The sequence below is a fragment of the Salmo salar genome, chromosome ssa09 (genome assembly GCF_905237065.1).
Source record: "Salmo salar chromosome ssa09, Ssal_v3.1, whole genome shotgun sequence".
Lineage (NCBI taxonomy): Eukaryota > Metazoa > Chordata > Actinopteri > Salmoniformes > Salmonidae > Salmo > Salmo salar.
Window position 1 is genome coordinate 40,239,951 of NC_059450.1, and position 18,618 is coordinate 40,258,568.

Here is an 18,618-nt window from a genome sequence, read left to right on the forward strand (position 1 = left end):
TATAGGTTTAGGTTTTGCGGCCGGAGTCCGCACCTTTGGGGGGGGTACTGTCACGCCCTGACCTTAGAGATCCTTTTATGTCTCTATTTTGGTTGGTCAGGGCGTGAGTTGGGGTGGGCATTCTATGTCCTTTTTTTCTATGTTTGGTATTTCTTTGTTTCGGCCGGGTATTGCTCTCAATCAGGGACAGCTGTATGTCGTTGTTGCTGATTGGGAGCCATACTTAGACAGCCTGTTTTCCTTTGGGTTTTGTGGGTGGTTATTTTTCTGTTTAGTCATTTGTTACCTGACAGAACTGTTTGGCTGTTGTCTTTTGTTTATTTTGTAAAGTGTTCTCTTTTTCCATTAAATTACAAAGATGAGCACTAACCACACTGCGCCTTGGTCTACTCCGTTCAACAGCCGTTACAGCATGTCTTAGAAGCTAACTAGACTGTGGAGTAGTGTAGGCTATAGTGATTACATCACATTTAAACACCTCATGATTTGTTCCTCTTTACATGGTGAAGAAGAATGTCTTCGTAGTTGTCAATGATCATAGTGACATGTTGCCCATCTACAAGAGGTGTTCAAAGTAAGTGTCTGCTGTGTTTTGGCCCACTGAGAGAGTTTAAATCCCCAAATAGCAAACCTGGGTTTCATCCGGGTCCCTCAGTGTATGTGGGTCATCCCAGGTTATCAGACTCTAGTATAATCAGGGATCCCAGACCTGCTAAAAGCCATTTTGATGTATAGAGAACCCAGTCTACCCACACTGTGTAGTTGAATATGCTATTACTTTTGTATTTTACCCCATTTTTCTCCCAATTTCAATTACGATCTTGTTTCATCACTGCAACTCCCCAACAGGCTCGGGAGAGGCAAAGGTCAAGTCATGCATCCTTCAAAGCATGACCCACCAAACCACCCGCCCTAGTTAACCCAGAAGCCAGCCACACCAATGTGTCAGAGGAAACACTGTTCAACTGACTACTGAAGTCAGCCTGCAGGTGCCCAGCCCACCACAAGGAGTCACTAGAACACAATGAGCCAAGTAAAGCCCACCTGGCCAACCTCTCCCCGCCCTATTGAACTCCCGGTCACGGCTGGTTGTGACAGCCTGGGATCGAACCCGGGTCTGTAGTGATGCCTCAAGCACCGCAGTGCCTAAGACCACCGCGCCACTCGGGAGGCCCTGAATATTCTATTCTATTCTACTATTCTAAAGTTTAAGTTGTCTGCTGTGTTTCGAACCTCTAGCTGAGATGTGGCTGTCTGTTGTGTGCCAACCATTGGTAAAAGCAGAGTATTGACAACAGTGTTTTCCCCCCACACTGAGACTGTGTATCTGTCTGCTGTGTTGGAGAAAGTGTCCTAAACCGTGGGCTGTTGTGTAATCCCTCACTGGGCCCCTTGCTATTTCTGTGCCTGGGTCCCGCGTCACGCTTGGGTATTTTCTCTGGTGACTAGCTCACATCAATAGTTCTCCTAATGCACGCTCAGTCAGGCAGCATCGGTGGCTGCAACGTCTGATTGATAAGATTTTACCCTCGCTAAATCTGATCATAATTGCTTATGTTATTACTATAGCCCAGGGATGTGGAGAATGGACAGCTGTAATTTGCAATATGAGGAATGTGACATGTGACTGGCAATGTGGGACAAGAAGAGAGTATACTAATGTCAGGTTTGTCTGAGGATTATATTCGACATCTGCATGTCCGTCTGTCTGCTACTTGTGGAGAGACTATTTGAAAAACAGTAGGATAGAAAACAGTCTCTCATCTTACATCGGTGTTAATTCTGCATGTTGTGTTCTGTGCATGCTGTCATGCCATGGGCTTTCTGCCTCAGTGTCCCTGACTCTATGTGTTTTCCTTATAAAATGTATGGATGAGGGGCTAGTGTTAGACTACTCTGTATAGCTGAACGTGATGCAGTGGCATTGTAATGGCGTTTTCCATAACCTATGTACAGTATGCTTCCCATTGTATCCATGCATCATGCCTCAGAAGTGTTGCTGTACTACGTCTTATGAGCATGTAAATGTATAAGCATACGGTATCTTGAATATAAAGAAACCTTCTAATAGTCACCCCCCTCCTCTCATCCACTCAAGCACAAGTGCATGCTCAATCACACACATGCAAGCAGCACATTCACACGCCAATAGCAACCCACAATCATTCAAAAACACACTGACTTACCACCCAACTGCCAACCCACAATCATTTCAAAACACACTGACTTACCACCCAACTGCCAACCCACAATCATTTCAAAACACACTGACTTACCACCCAACTGCCAACCCACAATCATTTCAAAACATACTGACTTACCACCCAACTGCCAACCCACAATAATTTCAAAACACACTGACTTACCACCCAACTGCCAACCCACAATCATTTCAAAACACACTGACTTACCACCCAACTGCCAACCCACAATCATTTCAAAACACCCTGACTTACCACCCAACTGCCAACCCACAATCATTTCAAAACACACTGACTTACCACCCAACTGCCAACCCACAATCATTTCAAAACACACTGACTTACCACCCAACTGCCTCCTATAGTAGTACTCACTTGCCATATTCTTGTGAACTGTTTTGATATACCATGAATGATATATACTAGTGTAATGCGTGACACGACCATTGGCTTTACCTACACAAGAAATTGATAGTTTCCTAAAAGAGAGGTCTGTTGGGAAGTGTAGTCTATCTCTGCTGAAGGAACTAGTAAATATGACTTAGCAGAGGTTGGGAAGTGTAGTCTATCTCTGCTGAGAGAACTAGTAAATATGACTTAGCAGAGGTTGGGAAGTGTAGTCTATCTCTGCTGAAGGAACTTGTAAATATGACTTAAACTACACTTCCCAACCTCTGCTATCTCTGCTGAAGGAACTAGTAAATATGACTTAGCAGAGGTTGGGAAGTGTAGTCTATCTCTGCTGAAGGAACTAGTAAATATGACTTAGCAGAGGTTGGGAAGTGTAGTCTATCTCTGCTGAAGGAACTAGTAAATATGACTTATCAGAGGTTGGGAAGTGTAGTCTATCTCTGCTGAGAGAACTAGTAAATATGACTTAGCAGAGGTTGGGAAGTGTAGTCTATATCTGCTCAGGGAACTTGTAAATATGACTTAGCAGAGGTTCGGAAGTGTAGCCTACATACAGTACAGGCTGTGTCCTTCCCTCTCTATATCTGTAGTGTAGTTCAGAAGAGAGGTATGCATTGTTTCAGTGAGGTAGGCTTATCTCCCTGACACCCTGCACTCGTAGTTCCCTCCTCTTATTGCTTTAGGATGGAAACATACCCAGCTATGAGGTCAGAATGACCTTGAGGAGAGAGAGAGATCCCCTGTCCCCTCCCGCTCAAGGCTTACAATGTTGTCACCTCTGCCCTTGTAGAATGTATCAAGAAGTCACCTTTTACAGTATACAGTATATACTGTATTCTCCTCTTTGGTCTGTCTGTCTAGGAGAGGAATACAAACCCTACCAGATAGCTGTAGTGTTTAGCCCTGTGTCAAGTGGGAGGACAAAGTACTTCCCATTTAAATATTAGTTGGACATTCTTGCAGTAGAAGCATAGCCTCTATGATTTAATGTATTTTATCTCTGCATCTCAAGAGTCACCTTGGATTTGTATCATCTCTCCGGTCTGTTTGACAAAGTGTGTGTGTGTGTGTGTGTGTGTGTGTGTGTGTGTGTGTGTGTGTGTGTGTGTGTGTGTGTGTGTGTGTGTGTGTGTGTGTGTGTGTGTGTGTGTGTCTGTGTGTGTGTGTGTTTGTAACAAAGAGAGAAGGAACAGTAGGATGTAACACTAACAAAGAGAGAAATCCTTGGTTGCAACAAATAGAGAAAGAGAGAGCAGTAGGGTGGAACAGAAAGAGAGAGCAGTAGGGTGGAACAGAAAGAGAGAGCAGTAGGGTGGAACAAAAAGAGAGAGCAGTAGGGTGGAACAGAAAGAGAGAGCAGTAGGGTGGAACAGAAAGAGAGAGCAGTAGGGTGGAACAGAAAGAGAGAGCAGTAGGGTGGAACAAAAAGAGAGAGCAGTAGGGTGGAACAAAAAGAGAGAGCAGAAGGGTGGAACAAAAAGAGAGAGCAGTAGGGTGGAACAGAAAGAGAGAGCAGTAGGGTGGAACAGAAAGAGAGAGCAGTAGGGTGGAACAGAAAGAGAGAGCAGTAGGGTGGAACAGAAAGAGAGAGCAGTAGGGTGGAACAGAAAGAGAGAGCAGTAGGATGGAACAGAAAGAAAGAGCAGTAGGGTGGAACAGAAAGAGAGAGCAGTAGGGTGGAACAGAAAGAGAGAGCAGTAGGGTGGAACAGAAAGAGAGAGCAGTAGGGTGGAACAAAAAGAGAGAGCAGTAGGGTGGAACAGAAAGAGAGAGCAGTAGGATGGAACAGAAAGAGAGAGCAGTAGGGTGGAACAAAAAGAGAGAGCAGTAGGGTGGAACAAAAAGAGAGAGCAGTAGGGTGGAACAGAAAGAGAGAGCAGTAGGATGGAACAGAAAGAGAGAGCAGTAGGGTGGAACAGAAAGAGAGAGCAGTAGGGTGGAACAGAAAGAGAGAGCAGTAGGATGGAACAGAAAGAGAGAGCAGTAGGGTGGAACAGAAAGAGAGAGCAGTAGGGTGGAACAGAAAGAGAGAGCAGTAGGGTGGAACAGAAAGAGAGAGCAGTAGGGTGGAACAGAAAGAGAGAGCAGTAGGGTGGAACAGAAAGAGAGAGCAGTAGGGTGGAACAGAAAGAGAGAACGTATCTCATAGGCTGTCCTAATTAAGAGTAGCTCAGAGGGTTTGAACCAGATAATCTTACATAACCTCGTTAAAGAGCACACAGCCTTTGATACTGAGAAGATGAGAATGATGTTCCCTCTGAGACCCAGCATACCATGAAGCCCCACGATGTAGAGCTGAGGTATAGGACAAGATTACATACCCTGGTCCACGGTATAGGACAAGATTACATACCCTGGTCCACGATGTAGAGCTGAGGTATAGGACAAGATTACATACCCTGGTCCACAGTATAGGACAAGATTACATACCCTGGTCCATGATGTAGAGCTGAGGTATAGAACAAGAAAGATTACATACCCTGGTCCACGGTATAGAGCTGAGGTATAGAACAAGATTACATACCCTGCCCCAAGGTGTAGAGCTGAGGTATAGGACAAGATTACATACCCTGGTCCACGATGTAGAACAAGATTACATACCCTGGTCCATAGTACAGAACAAGATTACATACCCTGGTCCACAGTGTAGAACAAGATTACATACCCTGCCCCGAGGTGTAGAGCTGAGGTTTAGGACAAGATTACATACCCTGCTATGGAGCTATAGTGTAAATCCCAAATGGCACCCTATTCCCTTTATAGTGCACTACTTTTGACCAGAGCCCTATAGGTAGTGCACTATATAGGGGATAAGGTGCCATTTGGGGTGCAGACATAGTGTAATGGAGCAGAGACACAGGTAATCCCATGATATGGAGCTGAGGTATAGGATGAGATAATAAACAATACATATATCCAGTGTGTTTGATGAGTTTAGCATCCAGGTAAACATACACAATGTCATTGTAGTGCACTGGCCAGGGGTTAGATGAGGTACAGGTATTTGGGAGAATCTAGTAAAGAGCATGGTTATTATTTTATTTCCTGCCATGATCACTGGTCATTATGCACCAAGTTTAGTTGAAGGAGGAACTATTTTGGAAAAGGATTTTGCCTGTGAGGTTATAAGGTCCCAAAAAAAATTATTAACAAAGTGTTTATATGATCTGTTTTATGTTTCTTGTTGGAAGAAACAGGAAGTGGGTTGCACGTAAAGTACAGTATTTTTGTAAGTAAGTAGTTGTGCTATTTTTGCATCTATTGATTAGTCGTGTATTATGTATTTGGTAGGGACAATGCATGTGTGTCCTTAATGTAATACTGTGAAGTATGTCATGTAATGTAAGTATGTAATGTAATATTGTGAAGTATGTAATTTCACAAAAAATTATTATTCTGTTTCTGTTTTCTTTCAGATGACCCTTTGCTGCAACCAGTTTACGTCTGCTAATATTACTACTACAGTAACATAACAGACTTTATCGTCTGTTGGAAATCAACCCTGAAGAGGAAGGTGACATTGGAATCATCATGGAGTCACTAGAAACTACTGCAGAGGTGAAACGCTCTAAAGAGGCTCTGGATAAGACAGTTCCCCAGAGAAAGTCAGCAGCACCAGAACCTACGACTGCCCAAACTAAAATACCCCCCTCGGCTGATTCGGAAGGGGAGGGGTGGCATCTATGCCCAGAACCTGAGAAGGACCAGAGTAGAACCACATGTTGTTCAACAGATATGTCTGACTCAGGGAAACTAAGACAATTAGAAGGGAAATCACTACGCCAATTACAGGATCAACCCTGCAGTCATCCTCATTACAACGTATTAACCTCATATCCACCACAGGAGAGACAGACAGTTCCCTTTGCTAGACAGAAAACAGCAGATCACTTGCTTTCTGCACTGCCACTTGTCAGCTGTGAAGGGCCCTCTCCTCAGAGGAGCTCCGCCAGTTTACCCGTGTCTCTCCAACACTGTTCCCAGTCAGGAATAGAGGAACTATCCAAGGAGGTGTGTAGTAAGATGGAGCAGAAGCAGCAGCAGAGACCTGGAAAGTATGTTTGTGATTATTGTGGGAGGGCATGTGCCAAACCCAGCGTACTTAAGAAGCATATTCGCTCACATACTGGGGAGAGACCCTACCCATGCGTGCCCTGTGGTTTCTCCTTCAAAACCAACAGCAATTTATACAAACACAGAAAATCTCATGCTCACTCGGTCAAAGCTGGTACAGTGCCATTTTCAGAACTGGGTTCTTACAATGCCAACATGGAGGACCAGGGATCTTTAGAAGGAGAAGTAGAGTTCTACTCTGATGCTGAGCAGAGCTCGGACACGGACGAAGACGATTCATCGCTCTTGGACACTGTTTCAGTGGAGGAACCAGATAGCACCACTGCTGTTAAAGTACTGAATCTCATTGCCCAGAAACAGGGAGTTACATTAGCATCAACATTATCTGAGGATGGTTCACCCAGGCTCTTGGAGATCAATGCTGCTCAAGCTCCAGCTGTTTCTCAGGTCAGCCGTGCAATCCAATCTAGCGCCATCAAGCAGAGGCTGGCACTACGGCTCTCAGAGAAAAGGAGCAGTGACACTGACACATCTCTCTCCCTGCCTAGCCAGGGAAGCAAAGGCAGCACAGACTCAGGCTACTTCTCACGCTCTGAGAGTGCTGAACACCAAACAGGTGGTCCTCCCAACACAAACACCAAGTCCTATCAAGAGATAATGTTTGGAAAGTGTTACAAGCCGAACCCGAAACAACAGTCCATAACTGTTGTGACTTGCAGGACAGACTTAATGAGTAATTGTAAGACTTCGGAGCGAGGTGTTTCCCGCGTATTCACACAAGAAAAGGAATCAATGGTTGAATCGATCAGAATAAACACACATTCATTTACAAGGGAGGACATTAAGGAGGCTCAACTAGAGCTCTCTGATTCTGGACAGCTGGTCCGGAGCAACTCGATGCCCACGTCCTCGGTGGCATGTCAGGACATGTCACAAGGCCTGCGAGGCAGCCACTCCTTTGATGAAAGGGCGTCCCCTGGAGGCATTAGGAGACTTACGAGACAGGCTGCCTTTGAACACTCTGCACACGATGGACCTCCTGACCACTACGGAAACATCTCTGATATTTCCAACCTTGGAGTGGAGATGGAAAGTTTCACCATCCAACAAAAGCAAGCGATGGAATATGCGACGAGGAAACGGCGGAAGGAAAACTGTGTTGCGGAGGAGGAGGATGTAGGAGGCCAGTATCACACAGACTATGACCACTCTGAAGAGATGAGGGACTGTGATTCAAAGCAAACCTCTCAAGGTGCTCTAACCACTACATCCTCAGTGAAAGGACATGCCCAAAGCGTGCACACACAGGATAGAACACAATGTGATAGACTGGAAAGGGAAATGTGGGAAAAGAGAGAGAGAGAAGAGAGAAGATCTGTAGGTAACGTCATCTCTGTGATTCAACACACTAACTCCCTTACCAGGTCTCTCTCTGAACAGTCAGATTCTTACAACTACCAGAGACAGGATAAGGCTTCCTCAATGGATGTGGTGGAGCAAACCGAAACTAGAGAGATGCATAAAAGGACTGAGATCTTTGTACATCAGTTGAGTGACAGTAGATTATTAGATAAGTCGTATCAAATGACACCTAAGCTAGTCCGTCAGTCCAACATACCGGTTCCAGAGATCAGGGTGACTGTAGAACCAGACAGTCCAGAGAAAGAGAAAGCAGCTGAGGTGAAACAGGTGAAGGTGAAGGAGCCTGATAGACATATAGAGGAGTTCCAATGGCCTCAGAGGAGTGAAACTCTGTCTCAGTTCCCCCCAGAGAAACTCCCTCCAAAGAAGAAGAGACTGCGCTTAGCTGACTTGGAGCACTCCTCTGGCGAGTCTAGCTTTGAGTCGGCTTGTACAAGCCTCTCCCGGAGCCCCAGTCAAGACAGCAATTTATCCTACTGCTCCAGCTTCTCGTTTGACCGAGAGGAGAAAGAGAGAGAGGTTATCCCGAAGCCAGCTTCCCCGGCGGCTAGACAGGATGAGTTTGGCAAAGCGTTGGAGTTCTTAGCGGTGCCAGGAAGCGGCCACTCCCTCTCTGTCCTGAACCAACGTCAACAACATGAAATGAGACGTACCTCTTCAGAACAGGCACCGTGCCACACCCAGTGCAGAGAGCTCCCAGAGGTCCGCAGCGTATCGTTTGACTACGGCAGTCTCTCTCCAACGGCCAAAGTTAGACATGCGGAACTCAGCGCCAGCTACTCAGAGCCCAGACGGGGTAACTTGGTAAGACAGGAGTCCTTGAATGTTAACCTTGAATTTGCACATCCAGTCCTTCCGCTAAATATTCTTCCTCAGTACCTCAGCAGTGCCCTGTCGTTCTCAGCCACCGCTCTGCACTCTCAGTCTCTGCCAATGTTCGCCCCTCAGCCATCACACTCTGGTCTCCTAGTTCCTGTTAGAATCCAGACTCACGTGCCATCCTATGGTAGCATCACATACACCACTGTGTCCCAAATTGTAGAAGATCCATTCAAAAGCGTTAACTCCACGAGAACCTCTTTTCTCACTTCTCACTTCGCAAATTTAGCCACAAATTTGGATACATCTAATCTATTATTAGGACACCCTCGAGGACTGTTGACCAGCCCAGTCCAGGTTCAAGTTCTAGATCTGCCCCCAGCTAAGCTGAAGACAGGCATCCCTCTCTCCCTGACCTCCAGGACGATCTCCACCACCAACTGTGGGTCCAGTGGTGGGTCCAACAAGCGCATGTTGTCTCCGGCCAGTAGCTTGGACCTGTTCATGGAAGTCAAACAGCAGAAACGCGTCAAAGAGGAGAAAATGTACGGTGAGATAGTGGAGGAGTTGGGTGCTGTGGAGTTAGGTAATTATAATGTGACTGAAGAGAACAAGCATAGTTTAAAGTCAGAGTTTCAAAGTGACACCAACCAGGGAGCATCACTGTCAGGCTTTCCTTCAAAATCCTCTTTGTCTCCGTCATCCTCGCTTCATTCTCATAACGAGCCAGCAAGTGGAAGCTTCATCTCACCTCAGCAACAAGGGTCAGAAAGTCCTGATTTCCCTATGGATAACTCCCCAACAGAAGCAAGCCTACATCCACATGCTCTGCTTTCTCTAAAGGATTTCAATGAGTCTGGCATGGACAGCAAGGCACAGATGGAGGTGCTGGTGCAGCTAGTCAAAGGTCAGGGCATCCTCATCTCTGACGGGGAAAACACCAAACGGATATCTCAATTTCCAAGTCTCCGCACAATGACAGCTGTGAGTTGGTGCTATCTGAACTACACCAAGCCAAACAGCACTCACAGCAGCTCTCCCCTGTCCTCTGTGTACGCTACGTGGTGCATCAGTTCCCATAACCCCAACCCTCCTAACCTCAACACCAGTGCCACCTTGGCTCTGCTTCGCTCCAAACAGACGACTAACACATGGCTATACACCATGGCTGCCATGTACCAACCTGGGACTGGGAAGCTGGTCTCCTCCTCACTCTTATGGAGACAGCAGCTCGGGCTGGTGAGAACATTGATCGTTCATTATTTCATTATTCATTATTCCATAAACGTCTATATTCAATGTTTCCAATCCTGGAATCAAGTTACATTATAAATACATCATCTAATTGTAACCATATTAGACTTTTTCTTCTATACTTAAACTGCATGTTCACAGAATGTTTAATGTTTCACAGAATTGTTTTATTTATTCTTTATATTAATGTTTATTTATCCGTCTCACTTAGCTACAGAGCAAACCAGAGCTCAAAGAGCTGGAAGGGAGCTCCTATGGAAGGAAAGTGAAGGATGCCAGCTGCAGGGTAAAAGCAGGGAAGGAGGACTGGAAAGAGAGGGAGGTCTCCTCGAAACAAACAGCAGCGCCAACGCCAACACCAACGCCAACACCAACACCAACACCAACACCAACCCGGATCAAAATATTTGAAGGAGGGTCCGTTATGATAATATCACATCAATCAATAAGCAATAAAATATTACTTTGAATGTTAGTTTGTAATGTGTACATGTTTTATAAAAGGGTTACGCCTGGTGGTACAAATCATTTTTGACTTTATTTAACCTGGTAGTCCCATTGAAGTCAGAAGACCTCTTTAAAAGAGATCCCTGGAACTAGATTGAATAGCTGTTTTCACTTACCTTGCATGTCTATAGCTACTTATAATATAAAACACATGTCATTCCATGGAGGGCCAAGTGTCTGCAGGTTTTTACTCCTCCTTTGTACTTGATTGATCAATTCAGGTCATTGTGTCCAATTATGACCTAGACAACCAGGTGATGGGAGTTCCTAACTAATCAAATTGAAAGGAAATTACAAAAACCAGCATACACTCGGCCCTCATTGGAATGAGTTTGACACCCCCCTGATATAGAACATCACATTAAGGATGGTTTTCCTCCCTCAGGTTTAAGTCCAATGAGGACTATGTGTACGTGAGAGGCCGAGGCCGGGGGAAGTATATCTGTGAGGAGTGTGGCATCCGCTGTAAGAAACCTAGCATGCTGAAGAAACACATACGCACCCACACTGACGTCAGACCCTACGTCTGCAGGGTCTGCAACTTCGCTTTCAAAACTAAAGGTGGGTTTCCCTTCTTCTTTCATTGAGATGAATGAGACAAGAACTGAACAAGCGCTTTGTGATGACTGCTGAATTAAAAAGGGATTGATCAAATCAACTAGATTGAAGGATGATTGAATTGATGACAACAGTAATATGTATTCCCCCTCCCCCACAAAAAAGTACAATTGAATGATAATGATAATAAGATAATCAGCTAAATGAATCTTTGACATGTTTGTCCTACAGGAAACCTGACCAAGCATATGAAGTCAAAGGCTCACATGAAGAAGTGTCTTGAACTTGGGGTGTCAGTCACAGTGGATGATACAGAGACACTGGAATCTGGTAAGATATTGACCAATGACCAGGGAATTATTCAGATATTTAAAACTGATTGTGCAACCCATGGTAACTGTACCACAGAAATAATGACAGAAACACGCGATGTATCCTTTGTCTTTATTTGTGTTCTTTCAAACAATGCAGATGACATCCAGCAAGACTTGAAGACCGGGGTCTTGAGCACAGCCAAACACCAGTTCTCAGATGCAGACGACTCCGATGGCATGGATGAAGAGATCGACGATATTGACGAAGATGACGATGATGATGATGACTACGACTGTGACTCTACTCCCAAGATCCTTTCCCGGAGCACCAGCCCTCAGCCCTGTGGCGTAGCCTCTCTGTCGGTCACAGCTACCGCCGTCATCCAGGGTGTGTCGTCAGATGTCCATGGCTGTCCCCTCAGTACCTTCCATCCCCTCCCCAGCTGCCTCTCAACCTACACCCTGCCTAGCGTCGATATCCACCCCCACCCCCATCCCACTTCCACCCTGCCGGGCATCGATGTCCACCCCCATCCCGGTCCCCCTTCCACGGTCAGGAGGACAGGGCCAGACCGGAGAACTGTCTTGGCCTCCAGCCTGGACAAGGAAGACTGTAGCCTGGCCATGCTGTCTCCTGACCAGGGCTGTCTGTTCTTCGACCCCTACCCCACCTGTCTCCTGTCCCCCGGCTGGGAGTCCCCTCTGAGGGAACCGCCTAACTCCCGCCTCTGCTACCCCTCACCCCGGAGAGACCTCTCCTCTCGGGGACGTTCCTCACCTCGATGGGACACCTCCCCGCTGAGGCCCAGCTCCCCCAACCTCACCCCCATCCAGCACCTCTTCCCGGCCTGTATGGAGAGGCCCCTGTCCCCAGGTGGAGTGGACCTGGCAGGGAGGAGACAGAGGGTGGTGCTCAGGGCTGTGTCTCCACGTAGAGGGGGCTCACAACATAGAGACTCTGGGGATAAAACCAGGCAGCAAGCCAAGGCTGAAGTGGTCCAACAGGGAGGAGCCATTGAAATGGATATGGTATGTAATATAGTTGTTTACAGTATGTTTTCATTGACTAGTATATGTTTAGATTGACTGGTGTATGTTTAGATTGACTGGTGTATGTTTAGATTGACTAGTATATGTTTAGATTGACTAGTATATGTTTAGATTGACTGGTATATGTTTAGATTGACTGGTATATGTTTAGATTGACTGGTGTATGTTTAGATTGACTGGTATATGCTTGTCCATCAAAACTAGCTGCACTGACTTCATTTCAACTCAGTGTTCTTGATGTAAAACCTTTATTAATCACAATGGCTTTTTTTCACCAATGGTGTCCATGCATTTTTTCTTGATTGTCATTTCAAACTTGTTTTTTAGAAAGAAACTGTAGAAAAGTGTCTTCTGATAGTCGCTATAACTTGTTGTGTTTAGGATCAGAGGAGAAGCGTGCCTCCCTGCCTGCCTGGGTCCACCTGCTCCAGTTGTCCCCGTCAGAACCTCTTCAGCCACCTCCCCCTACACTCTCAGCAGCAGGCTGGGACTCTCCTACCCATGGTGCCTATCGGAGGGATCCAGGTACTGTGCTCCCTGCCCTCCTGCAGCTCTGACCGGACCCATCTGTCAGCCCTATCCCCTCAAAAGACTGAGCTCCACCAGGACAGCACTAAGGAGGGATCTGTTCGTCTGGCAGCCCTTGGTGCAGAGGACTCAGGAGCCCAGCAGCAGGGGAGAGAGAGGGGGATGGAGAGGGAGAGGGAGATGGAGAGGGGGGTGGAGAGGGAGACCGGGATGGGGAGGGAGAGGCTGTCCCCCCTCCAGACACCCTGGGACTCTGAGGAGGAGAACCCCCCTGTCTCTGTCCTCACGGTCAGGAACCCTAAGCAGGAAGAGGTTCTTCAGACCTGCACCAAGGCCATCGCCTCCCTCAGGATCACCTCTGAAGAGCATCTATAGACTGGGGTTGCATCCCAAATAGTACCCTATTCCCTATATAAAGCACTACTGTTGACCAGAGGGCTCTCGTCACAAGTAATGCACTATATAAGGAATAGCGTACCATTTGGGCCTTTCCTTATTTGGGACGCTCCTTGGAGTTTCCTCCAGGAGCAGCTGAGCCCCCCCCATCCAACATCCAGTCCTCAGCTAGCATGGTTCTAGATCAATTAGCGCTGTCTTGACAGCTGCTATGGTCACGCCAACTTCTCTGGTCACATATGAGTTGGTAAGACAGCACAAATAGATATGGAACCAGGCTATGTTCACAGTCCCTCTCAACCTCATTCCACCAGACAGACAGACAGACAGACAGACAGACAGACAGACAGACAGACAGACAGACAGACAGACAGACAGACAGACAGACAGACAGACAGACAGACAGACAGACAGACAGACAGACAGACAGACAGACCCCATTGGTTGGGTGTTGGGGGATTCTTCTCTCACTTTCAGTTACTTCAGGTTTCTTCATGTTAGTAATGCAAAGGTCATGTGTCTTAACATTCCCCTCCCCTCCCCTCACCATACTATGATCTATATCTGAGAGGAAAACAAACCTTTAAATACATTAAAAAAAACAGAGACTTTATACTCTCTATGAATTCTCTATGAATTTTTTGGAACTTTTAGGTCAGTGGAGTTCCTCGCAGCAAAGGATACGCAAGAGGACGGTTGAAGTAGTGGACACAGGTGCAATATATGGGATTTAAAGAGAATGCTTCTACGTTAATTATGCTTGCATACACTTGCACACAAACAGAATCATTTATATTTATTATACCCCATAACCCACTCTTAACACATTTATTCATATAAATGTATATGTGTACTATTTTCAAAATAGGCTTGTTGTTTAAATTGTATTCATATCGAGTGATTAGTTATGGATTTGATTCTTGGAGAGAAATTGGAAAGGAAATAACGGGGAAAGTATCTAAAAATATGAAAGTATTTGAAAACTGAATCTGACCAAATTTAGTGTAGACTTGCTTCTTGTCCAGTTTGGTGCTTTTGATTGAAAAGCAAAGATCTGTGCCTTTTCTTTGCTTTCTGCGTATGTTTTAAGTAATCATATTAAGCAAGGAAAAAGTGAATATCATGTTTAAGGAAACTTTGAATCAGAATTATCTGACGTGACAGTGTTATTGTCAACAACAAAAATTGCACAAAAAAAATTGCTTTTACTTTGTGGAATTAAATTGCTGTTTTTTATAGCTACATTTTATGTAAAATATATCTATTTGAAATATTTGTTATGTTGCAGATTCTCAATGTTGTGGTTTTAGCTTTTTGAACAAACGCATGAGTTTTTGCTATTGCACAAATAGAGAAGTGCATACTGTAAGATGTCTTTGTATATTAGAAAAGTATGCTTTTATTGATGATGGTAAATATTTGTCTACTATTTATATGCTGTATATGATCTCCACTTATGCAACAGTGTGTCCCACTGACCCATGCTTATGAGATGCTTATAAGAGGCTTATGAGATGCTTATGAAGTCATGTCATTGAATTATAACTTATGGCTTTAATCAATCGTTGTTTGTTATTCTGGCCTTTGAACCTTTATGAATTGAAATAAGCACTTTCATCCTATCTTTGATAACTGACTGAGATGGTTATTAAGGAGAAATTAAAACAATCATGTATTCTAGTGTCACTTCAAACATTCCACTACTTTGAAGTGATTATTATCTGTGTGCACGTACAGGGCACATAAGTTTAACTCCTCTTTCATTTCAAGTGTGAATGCATTTTACTTAAGTTTTTGGTAAAGAAGATGGGTGGGTTGAGTAGTTTGTAACAACCTGTAACGACGTACCTTGAAATTCAAATTTCCTTTACGTCCAATTTGAAATTCTTTTTTCAGTGTTGAATTCACATGACTTTTTATGTGAATTGTAGATACAGAGATAAACGACTAAGATTATCTTTTCAGAGGTAAAAAAATATTGGCTGCATTTCCAATATGGAAGTTAACAGGAATGTTAGCAAATTGACATTTTGACATTTACAGGTTCACCGTTGAGGCATGGAGTTAGTGGATTGATTTGAAACACACAACTCAACATGTTTACATTACAAGCACGGTGTTATAATCAGCTTTACCTCTCACAAGAATGTCTGGGGTAGCTATCGCTGGACCCACTCAATGTACATGCTGTCTGGGGTCCTACTGTAAGGTATGTAGCATATAGCTACAGGGTTATGTTATGTGTGTATACAGGTGGGGAATGGAAATTCTTGCAACCAATAGATATTACTTTCTGTTGGATTTCATTTGACTGCAGATTATCAGTTTGTATCATCTCTCCCTCTCCTGCTACTGAACAGAATTACACTGAGTATACTAAACATTAGGAACACCTTCCTGATTTTTGAGTTGCACGCCCCCCCCTCTTTTGTCCTCAGAACAGCCTCAATTCATTGGGGCATGGACTCTACAAGGTGTCAAAAGTGTTCCATAGGGATGCTGGCCCATATTGACTCCAATGCTTCCCACAGTTGTGTCAAGTTGGCTGGATGTCCTTTGGGTGGTGGACCATTCTCGATACACACAGGAAACTGTTGAGTGTGAAAAACCCAGCAGCTTTGCAGTTCTTGACACAAACCAGTGCACCTGGCACTTACTACAATACCCCGTTCAAAGGCGCATAAATATTTTGTCTTGCCTATTCTCCCTCTGAATGGCCCACATCCACAATCCATGTCTCACTTGTCTCAAGGCTTAAACATCCTTCTTTAACCTGTCTCCTCCCCTTCATCTACACTGATTGATGTGGACTTAACAAGTGACATCAATAAGGGATCATAGCTTTCACCTGGATTCACCTGATCAGTCTATGTCATGGAAAGAGCAGGTGTTCTTAATGTTTTGTATACTCAGTGTATAGTACTTTCTGTTGCAGAGTATCGTCTGTGTTTTATTCCACTATGTCATATCTATTGAACTGCCTTGTGCTTCTGGTGTTTATTAAAGCCTGTGTTAAATCACAGATCCTTTACCCATCAGATATTGAAGCAGGGGCTCTGTGGCTAATTACATTGACATTTTAGTCATTTAGCAGAGGCTCTTATTGGTGCAACATACAGTTAGGGCATTCATCTTAAGGTACCTAGGTGAGACAACCACACGTCACATGGCAGATAATTCCCTTGTTTAGTTATTCACATCATTACTGGACAGTTCTTCTTCTTCTATTTCTGTCTTAATGTTGGAGCTTGTTTAGTTATTCACATCACTACAGGACAGTACTTTTTCTATTTCTGTCTTAATGTTGGAGCTTGTTTAGTTATTCACATCACTACAGGACAGTACTTTTTCTATTTCTGTCTTAATGTTGGAGCTTGTTTAGTTATTCACATCACTACAGGACAGTACTTTTCTATTTCTGTCTTAATGTTGGAGCTTGTTTAGTTATTCACATCACTACAGGACAGTACTTCTTCTATTTCTGTCTTAATGTTGGAGCTTGTTTAGTTATTCACATCACTACAGGACAGTACTTTTTCTATTTCTGTCTTAATGTTGGAGCTTGTTTAGTTATTCACATCACTACAGGACAGTATTTTTTCTATTTCTGTCTTAATGTTGGAGCTTGTTTAGTTATTCACATCACTACAGGACAGTACTTTTTCTATTTCTGTCTTAATGTTGGAGCTTGTTTAGTTATTCACATCACTACAGGACAGTACTTTTTCTATTTCTGTCTTAATGTTGGAGCTTGTTTAGTTATTCACATCACTACAGGACAGTACTTTTTCTATTTCTGTCTTAATGTTGGAGCTTGTTTGTTATTGTGTGCTATACTTTTGAGAAATTCATTTTAAATCGTTTTTAAATGAATATACTTCGTTCTCAATCATTTATGAATGTGTACTGCAGCTTATTTTGAACAGGTAATGCCGAGTATTAATAACATTATCAGCAATTTCTCCTTAAAGCTTTACCTTTGTGCTTGTTGATAATGAATGTCCATAACCATCTACATAATCTATAGCATAATCTACAGTTGTTTAGGATTAGAGCAAGCTCAGTGAGGTTTCAGATTATATCATACTCCTCTGGGAGGGAGAACTATAGAATAGAGTGATAGAGAGATTCATGTTTCATATTCTACTGACATCCTGTGGTGAGGAATAGTCACTACAGACAGCGCTTACTCTGAGAAAGGGGCGGACTTGCACCTAAATACAATCATTTCTAATCCCGCCACTGTTACTAAGCACGCCCTGATGAATTATACAATGGATTTAGTGTGTATATTAGTCATAAAATGTCTCAGCTCTCTATGAATTCAGTTGCTGGTTGCTACAGAGTAAGTAGACGATGGTTACTGGTTGCTACAGAGAGAGTAGACGATGGTCACTGGTTGTTACAGAGTGAGTAGACGATGGTTACTGGTTGTTACAGAGTGAGTAGACGATGGTTACTGGTTGTTACAGAGTGAGTAGACGATGGTTACTGGTTGTTGCAGAGTGAGTAGACGATGGTTACTGGTTGTTACAGAGTGAGTAGACGATGCTTACTGGTTGTTACAGAGTAAGTAGACGATGGTTACTGGTTGCTACAGAGAGAGTAGACGATGGTTATTGGTTGTTACAGAATGAGTAGACGATGGTTACTGGTTGGTACAGAGTGAGTAGACGATGGTTACTGGTTGTTACAGAATGAGTAGACGATGGTTACTGGTTGTTGCAGAGTGAGTAGACGATGGTTACTGGTTGTTACAGAGTGAGTAGACAATGGTTACTGGTTGTTACAGAGTGAGTAGACGATGGTTATTGGTTGTTACAGAATGAGTAGACGATGGTTACTGGTTGGTACAGAGTGAGTAGACGATGGTTACTGGTTGTTACAGAGAGAGTAGACGATGGTTACTGGTTGTTACAGAGTGAGTAGACGATGGTTACTGGTTGTTACAGAGTGAGTAGACGATGGTTACTGGTTGGTACAGAGTGAGTAGACGATGGTTACTGGTTGTTACAGAGAGAGTAGACGATGGTTACTGGTTGTTACAGAGTGAGTAGACGATGGTTACTGGTTGTTGCAGAGTG

General features: G+C 44.2%; 1 protein-coding gene across 1 annotated transcript; it reads left to right on the forward strand.

Moving 5' to 3' along the window:
- The first annotated feature begins 1,447 nt into the window (after nt 1-1,447).
- On the forward strand, nt 1,448-16,581 carry hivep2b (HIVEP zinc finger 2b). Its single transcript, XM_014211507.2, has 7 exons — nt 1,448-1,666; nt 6,029-10,166; nt 10,393-10,598; nt 11,074-11,249; nt 11,478-11,576; nt 11,718-12,589; nt 12,992-16,581. Exons 2-7 carry the CDS (start codon nt 6,144-6,146, stop codon nt 13,511-13,513), a joined length of 5,898 nt encoding a protein of 1,965 aa, XP_014066982.2. The 5' UTR covers nt 1,448-1,666; nt 6,029-6,143; the 3' UTR covers nt 13,514-16,581.
- The last annotated feature ends 2,037 nt before the right edge of the window (nt 16,582-18,618 follow it).